At 45.0% G+C, this 19,837-nt stretch overlaps 1 protein-coding gene across 20 annotated transcripts in view; it reads left to right on the top strand.

Annotated features, from left to right (window-relative positions):
• LOC139570840 (calcium/calmodulin-dependent protein kinase type II subunit gamma-like) overlaps nt 1-19,837 on the top strand; it is a 132,235-nt gene that overhangs the window by 57,808 nt on the left and 54,590 nt on the right. For all 20 annotated transcript variants that reach the window (XM_071393087.1, XM_071393078.1, XM_071393083.1 and 17 more), the window contains exons 3-5: nt 3,993-4,052; nt 14,465-14,519; nt 17,917-17,982. In XM_071393087.1, coding sequence (XP_071249188.1) covers nt 3,993-4,052; nt 14,465-14,519; nt 17,917-17,982 — 181 coding nt within the window. The remainder of the gene's footprint in view (nt 1-3,992; nt 4,053-14,464; nt 14,520-17,916; nt 17,983-19,837) is intronic.

Here is a 19,837-nt window from a genome sequence, read left to right as displayed (position 1 = left end):
TTCAGGGAGGTGTGCCCCTTTCTGTTCAATTAGGTAATTTCAGGAAACATTTTCAGCAAGGAAAAAACATGGTCACACTTTAGAATAGGGAACACATGTTGATATTGACAGATGAGGCTGCACTGCCTGAATGACTGTATATTTATGTATATGTATCTTGTTGATGTATGCATGTATGTATGTACACTATATATACATAAGTATGTCAACACCCCTTAAAATTAGTGGATATAACATCGAGCACACAGCCATGCAATCTCCATAGACAAACATTGGCAGTAGAATGGCCTTACTGAAGCGCTCAGTGACTTTCAACGTGGCACCGTCATAGGATGCCACCTTTCCAACAAGTCAGTTCGTCAAATTTCTGCTCTGCTAGAGCTGCCCCGGACAACTGCAAGTGCTGTTATTGTGAAGTGGAAACGTCTAGGAGCAACAACGGCTCAGCCGCAAAGTGGAAGGCCACACAAGCTCACAGAACGGGACCACCGATTGCTGAAGCGTGTAGCCTGTAAAAATCGTCTGTCCTCGGTTGCAACACTCACCACTGAGTTTCAAACTGCCTCTGGATGCAACGTTAGCACAAGAACTGTTAGTCGGGAGCGGCATGAAATGGGTTTCCATGGCCGAGCATCCGCACACAAGCCTAAGATCACCATGCACAATGCCAAGCGTCGGCTGGAGTGGTGTAAAGCTTCCCACATTGGACTCTGGAGCAGTGTAAACGCGTTCTCTAGAGTGAATAATCACGCTTCACCATCTGGCTGTCTGACGGACAAATCTTTGTTTGGAGGATGCCAGGAGAACACTACCTGCCCCAATGCATAGTGCCAACTGTAAAGTTTGGTGGATGAGGAATAATGATCTGTTTTTTTTTTTCATGGTTCGGGCAAGGCCCCTTAGTTCCAGTGAAGGAAAATCTTGCACGAAGCAAAGTCCATACCGAAATGGTTTGACGAGATCGGTGTGGAATAACTTGACTGGCCTGCACCGAGCCCTGACCTCAACCCCATCAAACACCTTTGGGATGAATTTGAACGCTGACTGCGAGCCAGGCCTAAACGCCCAACATCAGTGCCCGACCTCACTAATGCTCTTGTGGCTGGCTGGATGCAAGTCCCTGCAGCAATGTTCCAAAATCAAGTGCAAAGCATTCCCAGGAGAGTGGAGGCTGTTATAGCAGCAAAGAGGGGACCAACTCCATTTTGGAATGAGATTTTAGAAGAGATGTTGGACAAGCAGGTGTCCACATACTTTTGGTCATGTAGTGTGTCTACCCCCAAGCCATAAGACTGCTACATAGTTAACCAAACAGCTACCCGGACTATCTGTATTGACTCTTTTGGCACTAACTCATTTTCACACTATGCACACACACTGGACCCACACATTCACACTGACACTCCAACACATACACACACTCACACCTTCACTCACACATAACACGTCCACACTGGCACACACTCACCACACACACACACACTTCCACACTCATCACATATGCTGCTGCTACTGTCTACATGTAAATACAGTATCTACCTCAATTACCTCGTACCCCTGCACATCGACTCGGTACTGGTACCCCATGTATATAGCCAAGTTATCATTGCTCATTGTGTATTTATTCCTTGAGTTACTATTTTTTTCTTCTTCTTCTATTATTAGTAGTAGTAGTATTTTGTAATGTTTATTCTGTTCTGCATTGTTGGGAAGGGCCCGTAAGTAAGCATTTCGCTGTTAGTCCACACCTGTTGTCTACGAACGTTTGACAAATAAAATGCGATTGATTTGATGTCAGTGTTGTCATGATACCAGAATTTTGACTTCGATACCCACGAAACTCGATACTGAAACGATATCCAATACTAAAACAACACTCGATACCGAAACGATATTCAATACTAAAACAACACTCGATACCGAAACGATACTCAATACTAAAACAACACTCGATACTGAAACGATACTCAATACTAAAACAACACTCGATACTGAAACGATACTCAATACTAAAACAACACTCGATACTGAAACGATACTCAATACTAAAACAACACTCGATACTGAAACGATACTCAATACTAAAACAACACTCGATTCTGAAACGATACTCAATACTAAAACAACACTCGATACGGAAACGATATTCAATACTAAAACAACACTCGATACTGAAACGATATTCAATACTAAAACAACACTCGATACTGAAACGATATTCAATACTAAAACAACACTCGATACGGAAACGATATTCAATACTAAAACAACACTCGATACGGAAACGATATTCAATACTAAAACAACACTCGATACGGAAACGATATTCAATACTAAAACAACACTCGATACGGAAACGATATTCAATACTAAAACAACACTCGATACTGAAACGATATTCAATACTAAAACAACACTCGATACTGAAACGATATTCAATACTAAAACAACACTCGATACTGAAACGATATTCAATACTAAAACAACACTCGATACTGAAACGATATTCAATACTAAAACAACACTCGATACTGAAACGATATTCAATACTAAAACAACACTCGATACTGAAACGATATTCAATACTAAAACAACACTCGATACTGAAACGATATTCAATACTAAAACAACACTCGATACTGAAACGATATTCAATACTAAAACAACACTCGATACTGAAACGATATTCAATACTAAAACAACACTCGATACTGAAACGATACCACTGCGTATTAGCTAAAGTTACAGAATAACCACTGGGCTTTATTTTTTTAAACATTGAACAATATGTTGCTAGCTGGTAGAACAACTAAAATATCAACAAGATCCTCTTCTATATTCCATTTCTTTCAAAAAATAAAACAGAATATTAAGTAACAGAAGAATATCTAACATTTTCCTTATGCATAACCATATCTGAGACTCATCTAAACCGTTTAACATATCAGTGTAAAATTGTTGTTAATGTTGTTTTGCAACTAAACCTCCCTTACACTGCTTTGTAACACCTTTTGCCTAGTCGTTTCGGTGGGTTGGCCCTCATCATCTGCTCTGTAAGCAAAGTATTCTGGAGCCTGTTTTGTCAGCAAGCTGCGGGCGTGGAGGAAGAAGCCATGCTGTCTGCATTTTCTCTCTCCTCTCACTTGCTTCTAAAAAGTGGCTCCCGCTGTGTCAGTCGCATGCAGTAGCTTACTACTGAGCTAGCCAGGCTGAGAAGATTCAGACAAATGACTAGACAGACTCGATCCTCATTATCTGTATATGACGCGAAAGACATTTGACAGAAGTACAGAAAGTAACAAACATTGTATTACCAAACCGTTTTTCATGTTCTAGTATCGTAAAAGTACAGAACTTTCGGTATACCGTGCAACACGTATGCATGTATATAACATACATGATGTATAGGGATGTGCCTCCCAGTCCCATTGCCCAATGGTGGTTTGTGATTTTCTTTGTATTTAATTTCTCCCCAATTATGATCTTGTCTCATCGCTGCAACTCCGCAACGGGCTCAGGAGAGGCAAAGGTCGAGTCATGCGTCCTCCGAAACATGACCCACCAAGCCACGCTTCTTAACACCCGCTCGCTTAACCCAGAAACCAGCTGCACCAATGTGTCGGAGGAAACATCGTTCAACTGATGACTGAAGTTAGCCTGCAGGCGCCCGGCCTGCCACAAGGAATCGCTAGAATGCGATGAGCCAAGTAACGCCCCCCTGGCACAAACCCTCCCCTAACCCAGAAGACACTGGGGCAATTGTGCACCGCCCTATGGGACTCCCGGTTGGTTGTGACACAGCCTGGGATCAAACCCGGGTCTGTAGTGAAGCCTCAATCACTGCGATGCAGTGCCTTAGACCGCTGCGCCATTCGGGAGGCCACCTTCATTACTTTAATTTAAGACCAATCCTGCAGAATATCGACTTAACAACAGAAAGGTGTGTGATTGTGTTGATGTTCTGACACGTTTCCTTTTCCTCTCCCCCTCAGATCATCAAAAACTGGAACGAGAGGCCCGCATCTGTCGCCTGCTCAAGCACCCCAACATAGGTGAGTGGCTCCTACTTAGCATAGTAGGCTAAATAAAAGTGTGCCTGTATGGTAACCCACCTGACAGGATGAAACCGAGGCGACATCGTTTTGTCTAGTTGGTGAGCTGGCTAACATGATAGCGGTTATTCATGCTCGGCTGGTTGCCTAGCAACAGGTGAAGTCTCTTTGCTGCACATTTGACCGCTGACAAAATCTCGTTGGCTGTCCAGAGGGAAAAAAATAGCTTTGAGTGGTTAAATTCTGCCCAACATTTCAGACACGTTGTTTTGAAGAGCACTGAGGGTGTCTCCAGTGTCAGTGTGTCACATGGTGTCACAGAAGCACTTCATGGAAGAGAGTTAGGGTGTAGGCAAATGGAGCCAGCCAGTTAACTGATGCCCACTTGTGTGGGCCATTTGCATGGTGCGACTGGTGATGAGGAGTCAACCCACCACCGCATGCAAACTCAGGGAAATGACACAGTCTTCACCTTGCCTCACACTGCAAGCCAGCCTCTCCCTCCACTACCAGTGAATGTGTGATATGCGTGCGAGTGTGTGCAATGTGCGTGTGTGAGATAGGTATGACAGGAATGTATATTAGTGAGATTGGTGTTAGTGGTGAGCTGTGTGGCTGAGGATGGGGGCGTGTGTGTGTGTGTGTGTGTGTGTGTGTGTGTGTGTGTGTGTGTGTGTGTGTGTGTGTGTGTGTGTGTGTGTGTGTGTGTGTGTGTGTGTGTGTGTGTGTGTGTGTGTGTGTGCGTGTGTGCGCACAGGTGGGTGAGAGCAGCAGCAAGCAGGCCAGGGAGCTGCGTGTAATTACACTTTCAAAGCCACAGAGAGAAAGGGGTGGGTAGAGAGGGAGGGAGGAGAGAAAGAGAGAAGAGTACATAGCACCGCATGAATGCATCTTCTCGTACTGCCATCGATGCTCATCACCTAGTCACATCTTCAAACTAAACACACGCAGAGCACCTACTTCCCCTTTCTTTTTTCCTTCCCTCTGCATTTCCTCCTTACTTTTGCTTTCACTTGCTTCTTGTTTCTATCTTCTGCATCCACCTCTCCTCGCAATTGCTTTTCCCTTCTCTCATCCTCCTCTTACTGCTCTACCTCTCTCTGCTTCTCTCTGTTCTCCAGCGGCATCTCATTCTGGTCCACCTGCCTTCCCCATCTGTCTCTCACCTCTCCCCTTCTCTCTCTCCCTCCCTGTCCCAGATTGTTCTCTGTCCCCTGAGGCTCTCTCTCTCTCTCTCTCTCTCTCTCTCTCTCTCTCTCTCTCTCTCTCTCTCTCTCTCTCTCTCTCTCTCTCTCTCTCTCTCTCTCTCTCTCTCTCTCTCTCTCTCTCTCTCTCTCTCTCTCTCTCTCTCTCTCTCTCTCTCTCTCTCTCTCTCTCTCTCTCTCTCTCTCTCTCTCTCTCTCACCTCACCTCACCTCACCTCACCTCACCTCACCTCACCTCACCTCTCAGTCAAAGGGACAGATTGTCATGTTTTCTGCTTGGACTGCAGATAAACTCCTAACAAAGGGAGTAATTGAGAGAGAAAGGAGAGAGAGGGGGAGGGAGGGAGGAATGGAGTGCACAAGGAGTGCTCTGCCGCTGGGCAGGCTAGTTCATTCCATCACACACACACACACACACACACACACACACACACACACACACACACACACACACACACACACACACAGACTCTCTTCCCCCTCACCGTAGCTCTCTTTCTGCACTCATAAACACACAAGTGACAGACAGTGCAGGCAGTATACACACATGATTCACACACATGATTCACCTACCCTTGGCATGTACTGTTGGCCATCTTGTCACACCTCACTATACTCTCTCACACACTCTCACGCATATACAGTACAAACACACACTTACACATGCACACATTGACTCACACAAACACACATCCTGTGCCTTGAGCAATATAGATGATGTGTTGAAGCATAGGGCTCCTTAGTGGTGCAGCGGTCTAAGGCACTGCATCTCAGTGCAAGAGGTGTCACTACAGTCCCTGGTTTGAATCCAGGCTGTATCACATCCGGACATGATTGGGAGCTCCATAGGGCGGCGCACAATTGGCCCAGTGTTGTCCGGGTTTGGCTGATGTAGGCCGTCATTGTAAATAAGAATTTGTTCTTAACTGACTTATCTAGTTAAATAAAGGTTAAATAAATAAAACAAATATTAATAAGTGCCTGAGCATTGGAGCAAACGGAGCAGCTGCAAAATAGGGGTGCAAATATATGTTTTTGCTCCCACGCTTTGTACCAGAAAAGTATCATGCTCCATTGGGTAATTTGTCATTTTCTATGATTAGTAATGTTTTGAAATAGTCTGTATTACAATAGATATGTTTTTTTTTTTAAATCATTGTGACAGTGTTTCAAACAAAAAAAAAGGTAAATAGAAGGATGTGCATGAGTCTCTTTAACCAGAGATAATTTATTTTTCAAATACTGTAAAACTATTTGGTAGAATGTGCTTAGATTTTTTTTTTATGTTGACTTGAAGACAACGTTAAATTGCTTTGACTCTAGAGTTCCAAAGACCAACATGTGCATTTGCGGGGCTCAAAAAATAAGAAACCAAGCCAAACATCACGCATGCCTACAGAAGTATATGCCTATAAAAAGTATCTAACTACAGTCCTTGCCAAATGACAACAGTTTTATCACAAATTCAAAATGGTACTAATGTGTTCCAATAACTAGCTGCAGTTTTGGAATAATTGCGTCCCGTTTATTTTCCGCTTACACGGAACCCAAACCGGCTGCGCGCGTGCGCCATCGTGCACTATCGTGCATACATGTATTTTGTCCCCCTACACCAAACGCGATCACGACATGCAGGTTAAAATTTCAAAACAAACTCTGAACCAATGACATTAATTTGGGGACAGGTCGAAAAGCATTAAACATGTATGGCAATTTAGCTAGTTAGCTTGCACTTGCTAGCTAATTTGTCCTATTTAGCTAGCTTGCTGTTGCTAGCTAATTTGTCCTGGGATATAAACATTGAGTTGTTATTTTACCTGAACTGCACAAGGTCCTCTACTCCGACAAATTAATCCACACATAAAACGGCCAAACAAATCGTTTCTAGTCATCTCTCCTCCTTCCAGGCTTTTTCATCGTTGAACTTATATGGTGATCGCATCTAAACTTTCATAGTATTACCACGACAACCGGCAAAACAGTTCGTCTTTCAATCAGCAGGTGGGTACCTGCTTCTATAAACCAATGAGGAGATGGGAGAGTTAGGACTTTCAGCGCGATCTGCGTTAAAAATAGGAATTACTTCTTTTTTAGCCCTTGGTAACGCAGACGCTCGTTGACGCACGCGAGCAGTGTGGGTGCAATAATTGAATAACATGGATTTCTAAATTTATTTTGTGACGCTCGCGCACGCGACGTGTCCGGTCTGGTCAGCATGTTAGGCTACTTTGCGAACTGGGCTTGAAAACAGGTGGTAGGCCTATACCCTACGATCCAAAATGCAATATGGTTTGATGAGAACACTCACATTTTGCCAAGGCCGTGTGGCCGACACCAAGACACACGCGGACAGCAGTGGACGCATACATTCTGTCCAAATGACAATCACCAAATGTCATTACACTTTTTGGTGATTTCTGTAACAGATGTCTCTTTCCATCCGCAACTGGTTGGAGGCTGTAAATATGTTTTGAGTGGATGAATGTGCACGGGTAGCCTAGTAAAGGAGCCCTTTGAAGTGATTGTTTGACAATCAGACAAAAACATCGTGACTGGTTGTGTTGATGCCACAATAAAAAGGTAATCCGCACATATAGCTGGATTAGGCAGCCGCCAAGAGCGACAGTTTGACGGAGAGGTCATTTTCCAAGCTAAACTGACCAAGACCTTCCTCCAACAACACATAACACCTCACATTATTCTGCTCAAAAACAATGAGAACTTCTCTCACCCAGTGGGATGAGGGCTATTTCGGTGAGCGCTGATGCCACCCCATGATAAGCAGTGCCCACTTTGTCGAAGTCAGGGGCGCAAAATATTTAGCTCCATGCCCAGCGCGCTTCTCCAGCGTGCTGTTGGAGAGACTCGGCGCTACACCAACGCTCCATCAACTTAATTTACCCTTACATAAAGGATGTAGCCTATGGTAGAAAGAGTAGCACCCTGTGTGGATTTTCTGTAGCCCATAGACTGGAGACCATCTGTATTACAATGCCATGAGACTGACACTTTTTCAATCATTAGCTTATTAATGAGGAGAGAGAAAGCAGGAGAAAGTCAACTAAAAAGGCAAGCGGGCAGACATCAGCTTTGGAGCAGCTGCGGCATAATCAAACAGAGGTGGACAGCAAATGGTGCTGAAAGTAATTAATTTCAGCAATTGTCTTCATTTTAATTTGACTTAACTAACAACGAGGGCTTTGTTGGAGCCTATTTCGTCCTATTCAAAACAATGTGGAGGTCGGCCTACCCGTTTGACAGATGCAATTATGCTATCCATAGACTTGTTGTAACGGTGTTCCTCCTCCTCTTCATCCGAAGAGGAGGAGCAGGGATTAAACCAAGGCGCAGCGTAGTGAAATGACATGATGAATTTATTGAATAAACAAAAGAGACAAAGACGAAAACGAACTATACTTGATTAACCTAACAAAACAAATAAACGATGCAGACAGACCTGAACGACGAACTTACATATAACGTGAAGAACGCAATGAACAGGAACAGACTACATGAAACGAACAAACCGCAAACAGTCCCGCATGGTGCAAACATAACACAGACACAAGAGACAACCACCCACAAACAAACATTGTGAACAGCCTACCTTAATATGACTCTCAATCAGAGGAAACGTCAAACACCTGCCTCTAATTGAGAGCCATACCAGGCAACCCAAAACCAACATAGAAACAGAAAACATAGAAATGCCCACCCAAACTCACGTCCTGACCAACTAACACATAAAACTAACAGAAAACAGGTCAGGAACGTGACACTTGTCGGTTTTGTCAAATCCTCCTATACTGTCACCACGCACTCTTTAAATACCTCCGTGTCTGGGAAGGGCTTGGTGTGTTCGGTTAAAACCAGGGCTCAAACTGAGTGAGGGTATGCAATACACTTTGGTAAAGAAAATGGCAAAAAGGATACCTATTGGTAACTTTATAGAAAACAAAAGAATAGAGATAATATATAGCGTTCTATAACAATGCATAACTCCATGATGCCTTGTGCTAGAAACAAGCTTTAAAATGCCAACAAAAGACGTGACTCTGAGGCATGTGGGGATATATTGATTTGTCTCTATGACATTCTGAAGTTGAGCTGCAGCCTTCAATATTTTTTATTTGATATTATGTCCCTATTAATTGAGCTTTTCACTTTCTGAAAAGAGAAGATGTTTAAACCCAGGCAGCTTTTAGGGAAGCAATTGGCAAACCTGTTACTGTCACTCCTAAATCCCGCTCCAGCCCTCGACGTCGCCGGTCTACTAACCACCGGTCTGGCAACCATCATTCTCCATCACCTTGATTACTCTCCCTTTCTTTAGCCCTCAGTAGCCTCAGTCATCAGTCAGTGATGGTTTTGTCATGTTCAGTACGCTTCTCCTGTTTTGCTTATCTGCCTTTTTCTTATGATTAAACTCACCTTCTGCACCTGCTTCCTGACTCCCAGCATACAGTTGAAGTCGGAAGTTTACATACACTTATGTTGGAGTCGTTAAAACTCGTTCTTCAACCACTCCACAAATTTCTTGTTAACAAACTATAGTTTTGGCAAGTCGGTTAGGACATCTACTTTGTGTATGACACAAGTCATTTTCCCAACAATTGTTTACAGACAGATTATTTCACTTATAATTCACTGTATCACAATTCCAGTGGGTCAGAAGTTTACAGACACTAAATGTCCTCTGGTCTGATAAAACAAAAATATAACTTTTTGGCCATAATGACCATCGTTATGTTTGGAGGAAAAAGGGGAGGCTTGCAAGCCGAAGAACACCATCCCAACCGTGAAGCACGGGGGTGGCAGCATCATGTTGTGGGGGTGCTTTGCTGCAGGAGGGACTGGTGCACTTCACAAAATAGATGGCATCATGAGGAGGGAAATTACATGGATATATTGAAGCAACATCTCAAGACATCAGTCAGGAAGTTAAAGCTTGGTCGCAAATGGGTCTTCCAAATGGACAATGACCCCAAGCATACTTCCAAAGTTGTGGCAAAATGGCTTAAGGACAACAAAGTCAAGGTATTGGAGTGGCTATCACAAAGCCCTGACCTCAATCCCATAGAACATTTGTGGGCAGAACTGAAAAAGCATGTGCGAGCAAGGAGGCCTACAAACCTGACTCAGTTACACCAGCTCTGTCAGGAGGAATGGGCCAAAATTCACCCAACTTATTGTGGGAAGCTTGTGGAAGGCTACCCGAAATGTTTGACCCAAGTTAAACAATTTAAAGGCAATGCTATCAAATACTAATTGAGTGTATGTAAACATCTGACCCACTGGGAATGTGATGAAAGAAATAAAAGCTAAAATAAATCATTCTCTCTGCTATTATTCTGACATTTCACATTCCTAAAATAGAGTTGTGATCCTAACTGTCCTAAAACAGGGGATTTTTACTGGGATTTAATGTCAGGAATTGTGAAAAACTGAGTTTAAATGTATTTGGATAAGGTGTATGTAAACTTCCGACTTCAACTGTATTTTAATAAAAAAATAAAAAAAAATAGAAAAAAAATAGAAAATTATGTGCAATAATTGAAGCAACGTCAGTCAGGAAGTTAAAGCTTGGATGCAAATGGGTCTTCCAAATGGACAATGACCCTAAGCATTCTTCCAAAGTTGTGGCAAAATGGCTTAAGGACAACAAAGGCAAGGTATTGGACTGGCCATCACAAAGCCCTGACCTCAATCCTGTAGAAAACGTGTGGGCAGAACTGAAAAAGCGTGTGCGAGCAAGGAGGCCTACAAACCTGACTCAGTTACACCAGCTCTGTCAGGAGGAATGGGCCAAAATTCACCCAACTTATTGTGGGAAGCCTTTCGGCTACCCGAAAATGGGATTAAGGTCTGGGGAGTTTCCTGGCCATGGACCCAAAATATCGATGTTTTGTTCCCTGGTCCACTTAGTTATCACTTTTGCCTTATGGCAAGGTGCTCCATCATGCTGGAAAAGGCATTGTTTGTCACCAAACTGTTCCTGGATGGTTGGGAGAAGTTGCTCTCGGAGGATGTGTTGGTACCATTCTTTATTCATGGCTGTGTTCTTAGGCAAAATTGTGAGTGAGCCCACTCCATTGGCTGAGAAGCAACCCCACACATGAATGGTCTCAGGATGCTGTACTGTTGGCATGACACAGGACTGATGGTAGCGCTCACCTTGTCAAGCTTTTTTCCGGATGCCCCAAACAATCGGAAAGGGGATTCATCAGAGAAAATGACTTTACCCCAGTCCTCAGCAGTCCAATCCCTGTACCTTTTGCAGAATATCAGTCTGTCCCTGATGTTTTTCCCAGAGAGAAGTGGCTTCTTTGCTGCCCTTCTTGACACCAGGCCATCCTCCAAAAGTCTTTGCCTCACTGTGCGTACAGATGCACTCACACCTGCCTGTTGCCATTCCTGAGCAAGCTCTGTACTGGTGGTGCCCCGGTCCCGCAGCTGAATCAACTTTAGGAGACGGTCCTTGGGCATCCTGAAGCCTTCTTCACAACAATTGATCCGCTCTCCTTGAAGTTCTTGATGATCCGATAAATGGTTGATTGAGGTGCAATCTTACTGGCAGCAATATCCTTGCCTGTGAAGCCCTTTTTGTGCAAAGCAATGATGACGGTACGTGTTTCCTTGCAGGTAACCATGGTTGACAGAAAGATCAATGATTCCAAGCACCACCCCCCTTTTGAAGCTTCCAGTCTGTTATTCGAACTCATTCAGCATGACAGAGTGACAGAGTGATCTCCAGCCTTGTCCTTGTCAACACTCACAGAGAATCACTGACATGATGTCAGCTGGTCCTTTTGTGACAGGGCTGAAATGCAGTGGAAATATTTTTGGGGGATTCAATTCATTTGCATGGCAAAGAGGGACTTTGCAGTTAATTGCAATTCATCTGATCACTCTTCATAACATTCTGGAGTATATGCAAATTGCCATTATACAAACTGAGGCAGCAGACTTTGTGAAAATTAATATTTGTGTCATTCTCAAAACTTTTGGCCACGACTGTACAGTATATAGGGTAATTTTGCAATTAGGATTGGTTCTCTGTAATGGTTATGATAAATTAGGCATTATTGCGGACTGCTGGCATATAGATACCCCCCCCCCCCCCCCCCCCCCTTCAGACAAAGTCAGGGGCCCATGTGTTGAGGGACATATCACTAAGCCCCTGTGCGTTGAGCGGAGTTAGCATTGGAAGCCAGTGTGTTCCCGGTTGAAATTCAGGTATTCTGTGGTAAGCACAGAAGCGCACTGGGAACGTCTACATTGCTGCCTAATAAACCCCCAAGCTCCCAACCAGGATGGGGACCCTTTTGTTCCCACAGAGACAAAGCCAGGCATGGGTGTGTGTGTCGTTGGGATGGGAATGTGGTGTGTGTGTTGTTGGGATGGGGTGTGTGTGTTGTTGGGATGGGGTGTGTGTGTTGTTGGGATGGGGTGTGTGTGTGTGTTGTTGGGATGGGGTGTGTGTGTGTGTTGTTGGGATGGGGTGTGTGTGTTGTTGGGATGGGGTGCGTGTGTTGTTGGGATGTGTGTGTGTGTTGTTGGGATGGGATGGGATGTGTGTGTGTGTGTGTGTGTGTTGTTGGGATGGGGAGCGTGTTGGATGGGGTATGTGTGTTGTTGGGATGGGGTGGGTGTGTTGTTGGGATGGGGTGTGTGTGTTGTTGGGATGGGGTGTGTGTGTGTGTTGTTGGGATGGGGTGTGTGTGTGTGTTGTTGGGATGGGGTGTGTGTGTTGTTGGGATGGGATGTGGTGTGTGTGTTGTTGGGATGGGGTGTGTGTGTTGTTGGGATGGGGTGGGTGTGTTGTTGGGATGGGGCGTGTGTGTGTGTTGTTGGGATGGGGTGCGTGTGTTGTTGGGATGTGTGTGTGTGTTGTTGGGATGGGGAGCGTGTTGGATGGGGTATGTGTGTTGTTGGGATGGGGTGCGTGTGTTGTTGGGATGGGGTGCGTGTGTTGTTGGGATGGGTTGCGTGTGTTGTTGGGATGGGGTGCGTGTGTTGTTGGGATGGGGTGCGTGTGTTGTTGGGATGGGGTGCGTGTGTTGTTGGGATGGGGTGCGTGTGTTGTTGGGATGTGGTGCGTGTGTTGTTGGGATGGGGTGCGTGTGTTGTTGGGATGTGGTGCGTGTGTTGTTGGAATGGGATGCGTGTGTTGTTGGGATGTGGTGCGTGTGTTGTTGGGATGTGGTGCGTGTGTTTTTGGAATGGGGTGCGTGTGTTGTTGGGATGTGGTGCGTGTGTTGTTGGGATGGGGTGCGTGTGTTGTTGGGATGGGGTGCGTGTGTTGTTGGGATGTGGTGCGTGTGTTGTTGGGATGGGGTGCGTGTGTTGTTGGGATGTGGTGCGTGTGTTGTTGGGATGGGGTGCGTGTGTTGTTGGGATGGGGTGCGTGTGTTGTTGGGATGGGGTGCGTGTGTTGTTGGGATGGGGTGCGTGTGTTGTTGGGATGGGGTGCGTGTGTTGTTGGGATGGGGTGCGTGTGTTGTTGGGATGGGGTGCGTGTGTTGTTGGGATGTGGTGCGTGTGTTGTTGGGATGTGGTGCGTGTGTTGTTGGGATGTGGTGCGTGTGTTTTTGGAATGGGGTGTGTGTACGATGGCCGAAGCAGCTGGATGTTCTGAGCTCATTGCTCCATACATCACTGTGAGGTGTTACACACATGAACATACTGTACACTCCCATGCAATCACACACACACACACAGTACATTCAAACTATATCTCTTATGCCAACACATACTGTGTATTATACTGGCCACTGAAGACCGTGAACAGACATGCAACAGGACTTAAGTGGCAGTGCAATAATACTCACTAATGAATGAACCCATGGACACCTGCTGATGTCACCTGAATGAAACAGCTTAAGCTCCTACCTAGAAGGAGCTTCACTTCCACAGCCTGAGGCTACAGGTGATTGAGCAAGTGTGTGTGTGTCCACGCGAATCTCACATCTCGCTTTCCACGAACTGCAGGTCACAACGTGACACAAACGAGCTCTCACTGCCCTAAGTGCGTCCCTGGGGCTCGGGGGAAGCAGAGGAGGAATTGTCGAGGCGGGAGATAAGGGGATAAGAGCTGTGTGTGTGTGTGTGTGTGTGTGTGTGTGTGTGTGTGTGTGTTGACTGTTCTTTAACTCTCACTCTATTTCTCTGTCTGTCTGGCTGTTTGTCTGTCTGTCTGTCCCACAGTACGACTACACGAAAGTATCTCAGAGGAAGGCTTCCATTACCTCGTCTTTGACCTGTGAGTATACTGATACCTGTCAGCCAGTCCCCTGCTCTCTCTGGCCAATATACTCTCACAACTCTCATACTTAAAGGTGCTTATAACACCAGACAATAACATGTGGCTTTGTCTGCTGCAGAGGCCACATGTAATGGCTATATGTAATAATTATAAGTCTGCTAAATGACCATATTATTATCATTAATACATCCAATACTCAAAACCATAAGAAATGCTTCTTTGTTTAGTTTCAGTAATAGATAACTGTGATAGTGTGTATGGTTATCAGCAGGTCAAGTGGTGTAGACTGAGAGCCCTTTTGTTACGGGTGTGTACGGGAGGCGAAGTCAGGTGCAGGAGAGCAGAGTAGAGTTAACAGGCGCACTTTTATTCCGGTCAATAAATAAGCACAAAATGACATCAAAGTGCCCAAAACACGGAGGATGTACAAAGTCTAGCGCGTGAACGAACCCACATAACAATCAATAATTACACACAAAGACATGGAGAAGAACAGAGGACTAAATACATGCAGTGTGATTAGATAATGAAAACCAGGTGTGTATGGAAACAAGACAAAACAAATAGACATGTGAAAAATGGAGCGGCGATGGCTAGAAAGCCGGTGACGTCGATCGCCGAAAACCGCCCGAACAAGGAGAGGAGCCGACTTCGGAGGATCCAATCCAGCCTGCAAGTGGTTTAAGTATAATATATATATATATAAATACAGTGCATTCAGAAAGTATTCAGACCCCTTCCCTTTTCCCACATTTTGTTATATTACAGCCTTATTCTAAAATGGATTAAATACGTCTACACACAATACCCCATAATGACGAAGCGAAAACAGAAATACCTTATTTACATAAGTATTCAGAACCTTTGCTATGAGACTTGAAAATTGAGCTCAGGTGCATCCTGTTTCCATTGATCATCCTTGTGTCACGATCGTCATAATAACTGGACAAAAGCGCAGCGTGATCTGGGTTCCACATCTTTTTATTTCTAGGTGAAACTCACAGCAAAACAAAAACAATACATCTCAAAACGAAACGTGAAGCTAACAATAGTGCTAACAGTCAACTATCCATAGTCAAGATCCCACAAAGTACAAAGGGGAAATGGCTGCCTAAATATGATCCCCAATCAGAGACAACGATAAACAGCTGCCTCTGATTGGGAACCATACCCGGCCAACATAGATGTATAAATCACCTAGATAACCCACCCTAGTCACACCCCGACCTAATCAACATAGAGAATAAAAAGCTCTCTATGGTCAGGGCGTGACACCTTGAGATGTTTCTACAACTTGATTGGAGTCCACCTATGGTAAATTCAATTGATTGGACATGATTTGGAAAGGCCTGTCTATATAAGGTCCCACAGTTGACAGTGCATGTCAGAGCAAAAACCAAGCCATGAGGTTGAAGGAATTTTCCGTAGAGCTCTGAGACAGCAATGTGTCGAGACACAGATCTGGGGAAGGGTACCAAAATATTTCTGAAGCATTGAAGGTCCCCAAGATCACAGTGGCCTCCATCATTCTTAAATGGAAGAAGTTTGGAACCATCAAAACTCTTCCTAGTTCTGGCCGCCCGGCCAAACTGAGCAATCGAGGGAGAAGGGCCTTGGTCAGGGAGGTGACCAAGAACCCAATGGTCACTCTGACAGAGCTCCCGAGTTCCATCTGTGGCGAAGGAAGAACCTTCCAGAAGGACAACTATCTCAGCAGCACTCCAGCAATCAGGCCTTTATGGTAGAGTGGCCAGACGGAAGCCACTCCTCAGTAAAAGGCACATGACAGCCCACTTGGAGTTTGCCAAAAGGCACCGAAAGGACTCTCAGACCATGAGAAACAAGATTCTCTGATCTGATGAAACCAAGATTGAACTCTTTGGCCTGAATGATAAGCGTCACATCTGGAAGAAACCTGGCACCATCCCTACTGTGAAGCATAGTGGTGGCAGCATCATGCTGTGGGGATGTTTTTTCAGTGGCAGGGACTGGGAGACTAGTTAGAATTGAGGGAAAGATGAATGGAGCAAAGTACAGAGAGATCCTTGATGAAAATCTGCTCAGGATCTCAGACTGGGGCGAACATTCACCTTCCAACAGGACAATAACCTGAGCACACAGCCAAGACAACGCAGGAGTGGCTTCGGGACAAGTCTCTGAAAGTCCTTGAGTGGCCCAACCCGAGCCTGGACTTGAACCTGATCGAATATCTCTGGAGTGACATGAAAATAGCTGTGCAGCAACTCTCCCCATCCAACCTGACAGAGCTTGAGAGGATCTGCAGAGAAGAATGGGAGACACTCCCCAAATACAGGTGTGCCCAGCTTGTAGCGTCATACCCAAGAAGACTCGAGGCTGTAATTGCTGCCAAAGGTGCTACAACAAAGTACTGAGTAAAGGGCCTCAATACTTATGTCACGCCTGCTCCCGCTTCCCCTTTCTGGCACTCGAGGGCACCAGGCTGCCCTTCATTATGCACACCTGTCACCATCATTACGTGGATCTGTGCAATATTGGGCTCACCTGGACTGCATTACTTTGTTGATTGTCCCTCTATATCTGTCTGCTCCTCAGTTTGTTCCCCGTGTCAGCATTGATGTCATTACATTTTCCCCTGTCCAGACGCTGTCCTTGTTTGTTTCTTGTCTAGTATCCATTAAATGTTCACTCCCTGTACTTGCTTCTCGTCTCCCATTTCAGTTTTACATTTTTAATACATTTGCAAAAAATGTAAAAAAAAACTGTTTTTGCTTTGTCATTATGGTGTATTGTGTGTAGATTGATGAGAATAATAAGGCTGTAATGTAACAAAATGTGGGAAAAGTCAAGGGGTCTGAATATTTTCCGATGGCACTGTACAGTCAGGGAGAATAGTAAATTGAAAAAACGATGGACAGAGGATAATTTTTTTCACATTTTCATAGCGAGGAAACATATCAAATTTTCAGTGTGGCCCTCCGGACCTCGTTGAAGACCGACTGCGGCCCCCAGGGCAAAATGAGTTAGACATCCCTGGTCTAGTGGGACTGTTCTTATTGCGGAGAGGACAAGCTGACATGTCACCACTCAGACAGCACTGTGTAACTACAGGTCATTCAGGAGAGGGGACACATCTATGGTTAACACCCTATAGCCCCAAGTGTTGGTAACATTCTTCCTCAACCAAAACACTTTCTTAATTGTCTTACGCTAAATTGTCTTTTGCATAAACCATGCTTTTGTGTGTGTGTTTGTGTGTTTGTGTGTGCTTGTGTGTTTTGTTTGTCCAGTGGAACATGCTCTCTCTGGGCAGTGTTCCCCGGATTCTCTGGTAGACTGGGTGTGTGCCATCATACCATCATGGTTCCAGACTGGTGTCCATGTGTTGACTAAGCTGTTGTTTCTCTCCTTCCAGTGTCACCGGTGGAGAGCTGTTTGAAGACATTGTTGCCAGAGAGTATTACAGTGAGGCTGATGCCAGGTGGAAACACACACACACACACACACACACCCGTGCACACACACACACATTGTTAAAACACACTCTCCTACTATACGCACACACATACAGTACAGTGCACACTGTCATTCTACATCACTATTGAGAACACACAACACTCTGTTGCCCCGCAGCCTACATTTATTTAGGCTTCACTTGGACAATTGTGTCCGTACCATAACATGTTTCTTTGGAGACCTTTTGCACATATGAACATACCAGTGGAGGCTGCTGAGGGGAGGACGGCTCATAATAATGGCTGGAACGGAGCGAATGGAATGGTGTCAAACACATAGACACCATGTATTTGATACCATTCCACTCATTCTGCACCAGCCATTACCACGAACCAGTCCTCCCCAATGAAGGTGCCACCAACCTCCTGTGGAACATAATGTTCATTGACATTGTGTGTAACTATTCAGTTCCACACTCATGCTTTTCCTCCCTAGGCTGAGTATTGTCCTGGCATGGTGTTTGTGTGCACATGGGCTGTGTGGGAGAGAGTGTGAGACTCAGTGTGGGCCAGAGGTGAGTGTGGCTGTCAGAGGGGGAAGGAAGCTGCAGACAGTTTGTGGACAATATGGAGGCTCTGGCCCAGAGGCCTGCATGTCTCTGTTCTGGCTGGGAAGTGTTTCTCTCCAGGACAGAATCTGGGTCCGGGCTCAACCACGCCACCTGAGCTGCTCATTTAATCAAGCAAAAGGGGAAGCGAGAGAATATGATAGGGTGCAAAATGCCTCCGGGAGTATGACTTTTCACAAGTACAGGGAAAGGAGGGGGAAGAGTATGACTTTTCACAAGTACAGGGAAAGGAGGGGGGAGGGGCGAAAGAGAAAGAGATGAACAGGGAGAGAGACTGGAGGGAGAGAAAAAGAGGAGAGGAGACAAGACAGGAGGATAAAGAATTTGGGGTCGAGTGAGAAAACGTGTAAGCTAGATAAGCAGCCTAATCACTAGAATTCGATTTTGGACTTTTGAGAAGGTCCTGAGAACGTCGATATATGCCTTCCACGGCGCTCACAAAAAAAAAAGGAAAAACAATTGCCCAGAACTGGGCGCAAACCCGTTATGCTCTGTGCCGAAGCACACTGCTCAGACCACTGCGCTGCGGCTGTTAGCAAGCCGTGAGAATATTTGATGATTCTTGATGGTATGAGGTCGGCAGGTTTGCAGAGCCTTCCCCGAACCATAGCCCTAGCCTTAACCACTCGGAATTAATACCTAAAGTGTTAACCTTTGAGTTGTTTCTGTTTGAACGTTCATCCATAATACGTCGAATTTCGAGGGGAAACTATGAGTTCTTGTTGAGATAAGAGGGAGAGCGGAGAGTGAAGGAGAAAAATGGGTGGAAACGCGCATGTGTGTGTACACACAGGCCTCCTTGAGACAAAGAAGGAGAGAGAGAGTGAGAGAGAGAGAGAAAGAGAGAGAGAGGAAGACTTTTACTGGGAATGGCAGTGCTGGTGCCTTTGTAGAGGGATGGAATGGAATGCAGGGTACAGATTTGGCCAAATTTGGCCACAATACATGCTTTTCTCCTGATTACTCTGAACGAAAGGATATTTCATGAGTACCATGCTCCCCTAGGACCCTGTCTCTCATAATATCATCTCTCTTCTCTCTCTCTCTCTCCTTCTTTTATCATTCATCCCCTTTTCTCTTGTGTTCTTACTCCACTTTTAAATCCAGTCTGACTAGATGGAAAGGGGCTGTTGCTTTTCTTAAATGTATTTATTTATTTATTTGTATTTCACCTTTATTTAATCAGGTAGGCAAGTTGAGAACAAGTTCTCATTTACAACTGCGACCTGGCCAAGATAAAGCAAAGCAGTTT

Source organism: Salvelinus alpinus, chromosome 3, assembly GCF_045679555.1.
Source record: "Salvelinus alpinus chromosome 3, SLU_Salpinus.1, whole genome shotgun sequence".
In the NCBI taxonomy this organism is placed as follows: Eukaryota; Metazoa; Chordata; class Actinopteri; order Salmoniformes; family Salmonidae; genus Salvelinus; species Salvelinus alpinus.
Note: the sequence above shows the minus strand (reverse complement) of the source record. Positions and strands in the feature narration are given on the sequence as shown.